Consider the following 7,663-nt stretch of genomic DNA (forward strand, 5'->3'; position numbering starts at 1 on the left):
TTGATGCTCTACGACCAACGTAGCTTTTTCGCCCCTTGATAACAAGCAATGATAGTAAATCTTGCACGTGTTATGTTAGTCTTCCACGTTGCGGCCTCGTCAGTTAGAACGTTTGCTATTTGTTCGATATTCACAGGTAAACGCCTTTTGTTGAATCGGCATGTCGTCATGAAATGATCAGTTGTGCCGCTGGTTCTGTCGCTGACCTGCTGTGCGAGCTGTGTTACCGTCTACACCAACGATGGTCCCCTGCAAGGTCGAAACATGAAACTACTCGATAAGGAGATTCAAGTGTTTCTGGGAATTCCGTACGCTAAACCACCTGTAGGGACTCTGCGGTTCATGAAGCCGCAGGCTCCACAGCCATGGCAGGGAGTGTACGATGCAACATACGCGAAGGACTCATGCGTGCAGCCTCCTTATCCAGGACTTTTTGACATACCGACGGAGATATCCGAGGACTGCCTCTACCTGAACGTTTGGACTTCGTTGGCTTCAACGCGGCAGGGGTTTCCCGTTTTAGTCTGGTTCCACGGTGGCATGCATCAAGTTGGCTCGGCTTACGAAGCCAGGTATAACGGTTCCGCCTTGGCAGCGCTCAATGACGTCGTGGTCGTCTCATGCAACTTTCGCCTGTCTGTACTGGGCTTTCTGTACCTGAATCATACCTTGACTCCCGGTAACTTGGCCCTGTGGGACCAACGTGCCGCCTTGCAGTGGGTGCAGCGAAACATTGAAGAGTTCGGTGGAGACCCCGATAGGGTCACAGTCTTCGGCGAAAGCTCGGGCGCCGTGCAGCTTCACGGCCACATTTTGTCACCGCACAGTCGCGGGCTTTTCCACAGGGTATTCCTGATGAGCGGGTCCATGAGTATCTACCCCTGCGAGAGTGCCGCCTCCGAGAACATCGCTGGGGTGAACACCATCTCGGAGGCCGTCGGCTGCGGTTCGTACGAAAGGGCAACCGATCCTGGCGAACTGCTAGATTGCCTCCGAGACATGTCGGCTCAAGACGTCGGCACAGTGAAAGCGGTGAAGTTTCGAGTGACATGCGAGAACGAGTTCATTCCGTGCCGACCTTCGCTTGCCATGAAGGAAGGATGGTTCGGGAAATACGACGCGATGGTCAGTGTCACGGCTAACGAGGGGGCTTCACTTTTCGCCCTTCATCCGGACACAGGAGTTCTTAGAGACGATTTGAGTTCTTATGATTTGAAGAGACTGAAAGATTCTCTTAAAATCCTTCTGAGGCACTTTATTAGGAATGGACACTCTTCCGCTGTCATGAACTACATTGACAACCTTCACTTTGAAAACAACGACGAACTGAGGAACACGATTGCAGACATTCTGGGCAACCGGCTATTCCACTGCCCCTCAAGAGTCTTCGCAGAAGAGTATTCTGCAAAGGGAAACAACGTATACGCTATGGTTTTTGGGCACCGCTCTGAAAAATCGCGGCTCCCAAGGTGGTTTGGCGCGACCCATCTGGAAGAAGTGCAGCTCGTGTTTGGCATTCCTTTTTTGAACCAGGCGAACTACAGTGACAAGGACAGGGAATTCAGCGCGGACGCTATGAATATGCTGGCATCATTCGCTCGATCTGGGTAAGTCTGCGATCTGTACTTTTCGTGGTTTTCTACAATTAATAGAGATACTGGGTGAAAAACTTGCCGTAGCCGAGATTACGTATTCAAATAAACATGAACCTCAAGTACGGCTTGCGGGAATGCGGATCTAGCAACGGCGGTATCACGTAAAAAAAGGGAGATTTCTCGCTAGCAGCTTCCAAGGTTGCCAGTGCTATCGGTGTCGGCAAATATGTAGTTATAGGTATATATAATTCATAAAAATGGGGAAAGCGTGCGTAAGCATACCGCCTATTGCTCTGACAAAAAAATAGAAGAAAAAAAGAAGAGCTCGATTTTTTAGGTGTGACAGCATGGCGTTGAAAGAGCGTCAACTCTTACGAGTTTGGGACTTCTGCGCGCTGATGTGGTCAGATTATGTGATGTCATAAGTAATGACGGCATCCAAAAATAAATTTGTTGGAAGGAGCGCTCCTGTTTCTCTCTGTCTTCATGTGTTTGTGGTGCGTGTGCGTTTGTGTATACGTTTGCGCGTGTGTGTTTTTTTTTGCGCATTTACCTTCTTTAAGAAAAGCATATTTCTCATGTGTCCTTTTCACAGGAAGCCTAGCTTACCTGACGGCAAGGAATTCCCCAAGTTCACACCCGAGAATAGGGACTTTATGTGGCTTGAAGCAGGAAATTACACCATCGTCTAAGATTTCGCCGCAGCTGCCTGCGACACGTCGGAATAATCCCTCTGAAACCCATTTGGACATGTGGCGTACGCCGCCGCAGGCCGAATGTAATATGTCGTGGCGAAAACGGGCAATAGCGTGTGAAATGTAGGCGCTGGTACTTGTGACGCCTTACCTATAAGTCCTGTGTTGCTGGATTTTCTAATCACAGGAAAATCACTCGTCTCTTTGTTCGTCTCTGTGTCTCTTTAAAGGTGAACAAATAAACATGCTTCAGTACGTCAAATATTCAGCGTTCCTCCTAAGTGCTTGACCATTTACGGTTAAACGAAGGGTACCACGCAGCATTGCTCCTATAGACCACGCATTACTATTACCACGCAACCCAAGGCCCTTTGAGCGTTTTTATCTATCTATCTATCTATCTATCTATCTATCTATCTATCTATCTATCTATCTATCTATCTATCTATCTATCTATCTATCTATCTATCTATCTATCTATCTATCTATCTATCTATCTATCTATCTATCTATCTATCTATCTATCTATCTATCTAGCCAGCCGCCTACGCCTCGGTGCTCTCGTGATCGCCTCTTTAGCTTGGTGTAGACCAAAATTGGCATGGGAGGGTAAGAGTGTTTGACAAATATGACTCTGATCATGACATGGATAACGTGAAAATCCTGTCGCGTACGCCGTCAAACACTTTTCTCCAGACACGTGTGGCACATTCCCGTATACCACGGGCCACGGTGAGCGGGTATGCGCCACATGGGATTGACAGGAACGGCGAGAACAGACATTGGTAATTTAAATGCGAGAGCGCAAAGAAAAATTCACCGCCATATCCATGAAGTGAATGATGATGGAGGAGCTTGCTCAGAGATGATGGGGTAACCCGCGAATGCTCCGTACACATTCCTCTACCAACATATATAGACGTGACAACGTTCTTATATATGCATTACATACACAATGTTTATTAATTTACGGTTGGATGCACTATATACATTTTGATGAAGTATATTGTCACGTGGTAGTCACGTAGACGAAGACAGCAGTCGGCACGTCCGAGATGAAACTGTTTATTTGGTCAAACTTGTGGCCGGGAAACTGAAATTCACAGTACAGCAATACGCTGATAGCGGCGAACAGAGCGTCGACCGTCGATCAACTAACAAGCGGTGAAGCGCGTCGGCATTTAAACATGTGCCGTCGAATATTCCAGCGTTATCGCTGGCTATCGTGCAATTTCTAGAATAAGCTCGAGTGTGCGCGTCTTGCGCGCAATCTTAACAAAACGATCTACAATGATCGTGAAGGTTCTCAAACAATGAGGCGCGGTTCGCGCTGAGCGTTGCTGGCAGTCTTTGTGGCCGAAAACCGAATATAGCAAAAGTGATAAAGAAACGCACGTGGCAATGCCCCCCTCTGAAAGAGCATGTCCCGATGCTTAAAACATGACACGGGGAGGGGGGGGGTGGCCAATACATGCAACAATAAATAACAAGAATAAAGCAAGAAAGAACAATAAACAAGAAGCAAAAGTACAGTCCTCAGATTCACTAACGCGCGTAATATGGCTTGAGGCGCACGACATGGACGACTTCAGGTCGCGCACGGCGCCGCTGAGAGTTCGTAATGCCGTCAGGGACAACCTCGTAGTCGAGTGCGCCGAGGCGTCGAAGTACCCTGTACGGTCCGAAGTATCGTCGCAGAAGCTTCTCACTAAGTCCCCGTCGGCGTATTGGCGTCCATACCCATACACGGTCACCGGGTTGGTATTCCATGTGGCGTCGTCGAAGGTTGTAGCGGCGGCTGTCAGTCGTCTGCTGGTTCTTAATCCGTAGGCGGGCGAGCTGTCGTGCTTCTTCGGCGCGCTGTAGGTAGGTGGTCACGTCGATGTTTTCCTCGTCGGTCACGTTTGGTAACATGGCGTCGAGCGTCGTTGCCGGGCTCCGTCCGTAGACAAACTTGTATGGCGTCATCTGTGTCGTTTCTTGTACGGCCGTGTTGTACGCGAAGGTCACGTACGGAAGGATGGCGTCCCATGTCTTGTGTTCGACGTCGACGTACATGGCCAGCATGTCGGCGATGGTCTTATTTAGACGCTCGGTGAGGCCATTGGTCTGCGGGTGGTAAGCGGTGGTGCAGCGGTGGCTCGTCTCGCTGTACTTGAAGATCGCCTGAGTTAGGTCCGCAGTAAAGGCGGTACCTCTGTCTGTTATGAGGACCTCTGGGGCGCCATGACGCAAGACGATGTGCTCCACGAAGAACTTGGCTACCTCGGCGGCACTGCCTTTGGGCAAGGCCTTTGTCTCGGCGTAGCGGGTGAGGTAGTCAGTCGCCACGACGATCCACTTGTTTCCGGTATTGGACGTCGGGAACGGGCCCAGTAAGTCCATCCCGATTTGCTGGAACGGCCGTCGAGGTGGCTGGATAGGCTGTAGAAGTCCGGCTGGCCTAGTGGGCGGTGTCTTGCGTCGCTGGCAGTCCCGGCAGGTCTTTACGTAACGGGTGACGTCGGCGGAAAGGCGCGGCCAGTAGTACTTCTCCTGTATTCTTGCTAGCGTGCGAGAAACACCCAGGTGTCCAGACGTCGGGTCGTCGTGTAGAGCCTGGAGGACCTCTGGCCGCAATATCGAGGGTACCACGAGAAGGCAATCGGCTCGAAGCGGTGAGAAGTTCTTCTTTAGGAGAACACCGTTGCGCAAGAAAAACGACGTCCGTCCCCGCGTGAATACCTTCGGAACGACGGTGGTCCTGCCCTCGAGATAATCCACAAGGCCCTTCAGTTCCGGGTCGGCTCGCTGTCGTTCGGCGAGGTCGTCGGCACTTATGGCTCCCAAGAAGCTGTCCTCATTCGGGTCGTCGGGCGGTGGTGGGTCGACAGGGGCACGAGACAGGCAGTCGGCGTCGGAGTGTTTCCTTCCGGACTTGTACACGACGGTAATGTCAAACTCTTGAAGTCTTAGGCTCCACCGTGCGAGGCGACCTGAAGGTTCCTTCAAGTTAGCTAGCCAACACAAGGCGTGATGGTCGCTCACAACTTTGAAGGGCCTGTCGTAGAGGTAGGGGCAAAACTTTGACGTAGCCCAGATGATGGCGAGGCACTCCTTTTCTGTTGTGGAATAGTTCGCCTCTGCCTTAGACAGCGACCGGCTAGCATTACTGATAACACCTTCCAGTCCACCCGTCCGCTGCACAAGGACGGCGCCGAGTCCTACGCTGCTTGCATCGGTGTGAATCTCCGTATCGGCGTATTCATCGAAATGCGCAAGTATCGGAGGTGTCTGCAGGCGTCGTTTGAGTTCATGAAATGCTTCGACTTGCGCTGTTTGCCACCTGAATTCGACGTTAGTCTTCGTGAGAAGCGTCAGTGGTTCGGCGATCCGTGAAAAGTTTTTGACGAATCGTCTGTAATATGCGCATAAGCCGAGAAATCGGCGCACGGCCTTCTTGTCGGTGGGTGAGGCGAAGTCGGCGATGGCAGCTGTTTTCCGCGGGTCTGGGCGCACTCCAGACTTGCTGATCACATGACCCAGAAACAGGAGCTCGTCGTACGCGAATCGGCACTTTTCCAGCTTCAGGGTCAGTCCAGAGGTCTTGATTGCTTGAAGTACTGCCTCAAGCCGCCGGAGATGCTCGTCGAAGGTCGAGGAGAACACGACGACGTCGTCCAAATACACAAGGCACGTCTGCCACTTTAATCCGGCCAGTACGGTGTCCATGACGCGCTGGAACGTCGCAGGTGCGGAGCAAAGACCGAAAGGCATGACCTTGAACTCAAAGAGGCCATCGGGTGTTATAAAAGCGGTCTTTTCTCGGTCTCTTTCGTCTACTTCGATCTGCCAATAACCGGTCTTGAGGTCCATCGACGAAAAGTACGTCGCGTTGTGAAGTCGATCCAGGGTGTCGTCTATCCGTGGGAGGGGGTACACGTCCTTCTTCGTGATTTTATTCAGGCGCCGATAATCAACGCAGAAGCGCAGTGTCCCGTCCTTCTTCTTCACTAACACCACGGGTGACGCCCACGGACTCTTTGAAGGCTGGATGATGTCGTCGCGTAGCATTTCGTCGACTTGTTTCTTTATGGCCTCACGTTCTCGCGTCGAAACTCTGTAGGGGCTCTGACGAAGTGGTCGAGAATTTTCTTCTGTTATAATGCGGTGCTTAGCAAGGGGCGTTTGTCGGACCCGCGATGACGACGAGAAACAGTCCTTGTACTGCAGGAGCAGGTTTTTGAGCTGGTCTTGCTTGACCTTCGGAATGCTCGGGTTGACGTCAAAATCCGGTTCGGGGCCTCTATTCGTCGAAGCAGGTTCGGCAGCATCGAAGAGGGCGAAAGCACTGCTGGCGGCTACACATTCGTCGATGTAGGCAACCGTCGTACCAATGTTGAGGTGCCGATATTCGTGGCTGAAGTTCGTCAGCACTGCCTTTGCTTTACCGTCACGCAGCTCGGCTATACCTCGTGCGACGCATATTTGACGGTTCAGGAGTAGGTGCTGATCGCCCTCGATGACGCCTTCAAGGTTCGCAGGTTTTTCGGTGCCGACGGAGATAATGACGCTGGAGCGTGGCGGAACGGTCACCTGCTCTTCTATCACATTCAATGCATGCTTCCCTGGCGTCGCATGGGGCGGGAGCGCTTTGTATGAGGTTAGTGTTATCGACTCAGACCTCAGGTCGATGACGGCGCCATGGTCACTTAGGAAGTCCATTCCAAGTATCACATCCCTGGAGCAGTTCTGTAGGATTACAAAGCTCGCAGGATAAGTCCGGTTTTTGATGGTGACTCTCGCCGTGCAGACACCAATCGGCGCTATCAGATGGCCTCCAGCGGTCCGGATGTCGGGGCCTTCCCAAGCAGTCCTAACTTTCTTCAACTTTGCTGCGAACGGCCCACTGATGACGGAATAGTCGGCTCCAGTGTCGACGAGAGCGGTGACGTTGTGGCCGTCGACCAGGACGTCGAGGTCGCTAGTCCGCCGTCTTGCGTTGCGGTTACGTCGTGGCGTCGGGTCACGGCTACGTCGGTTTGCACCGCTGTTTCCGCGTTGCGTCGTCAGGTCTCCTCCCGGTCGCAAAGCTTCGTCTTCAGGACGTCGTTCGGCGTGCGGCGGGGGCTCGGAACTTCGTCGCGGCGTCGTCGTCGACGGCGGAGGATCTTCACCATTTCGTCGTTCAGCAACCGCACCTCCATCGGTTGCTGCCCTTAGTTTTCCGGATACGGGCTAGGCGACCGGCCCCGGTTTGGGCCAGTGTACTGCCGGCGGTGCGGTGACATGTAGCGGCCGGGCGACGGCGAGCGGGAAGGTCGTCGTCCTTGCCACTGTGTTCCGGTGAGGTAGTCGTCGATGTCGCGAGGCCGTTCGCCTGGCCGCGGGCGC

The 7,663-nt window shown here is 52.5% G+C and overlaps 1 protein-coding gene across 1 annotated transcript; it reads left to right on the forward strand.

The window, feature by feature from the left end:
* Window positions 1-264: 264 nt before the first annotated feature.
* Window positions 265-2,287, forward strand: LOC119394780 (putative inactive carboxylesterase 4). The gene is made up of 3 exons (XM_037662086.1): window positions 265-1,125; window positions 1,534-1,607; window positions 2,191-2,287. Exons 1-3 carry the CDS (start codon window positions 265-267, stop codon window positions 2,285-2,287), a joined length of 1,032 nt encoding a protein of 343 aa, XP_037518014.1.
* Window positions 2,288-7,663: the final 5,376 nt, after the last annotated feature.

The sequence above is a fragment of the Rhipicephalus sanguineus genome, chromosome 5 (assembly GCF_013339695.2).
Source record: "Rhipicephalus sanguineus isolate Rsan-2018 chromosome 5, BIME_Rsan_1.4, whole genome shotgun sequence".
NCBI classification, from domain to species: domain Eukaryota; kingdom Metazoa; phylum Arthropoda; class Arachnida; order Ixodida; family Ixodidae; genus Rhipicephalus; species Rhipicephalus sanguineus.

Excerpts from the sequence above, each read along its gene's own strand:
- LOC119394780 (XM_037662086.1), top strand. The coding sequence starts at position 265 with ATGAAACTACTCGATAAGGAGATTCAAGTGTTTCTGGGAATTCCGTAC. Across the intron at positions 1,126-1,533 it reads TCGGGAAATACGACGCGATG|GCGAACTACAGTGACAAGGA; the intron begins GTCAGTGTCACG and ends TTTTTGAACCAG. Across the intron at positions 1,608-2,190 it reads GCATCATTCGCTCGATCTGG|GAAGCCTAGCTTACCTGACG; the intron begins GTAAGTCTGCGA and ends TCCTTTTCACAG.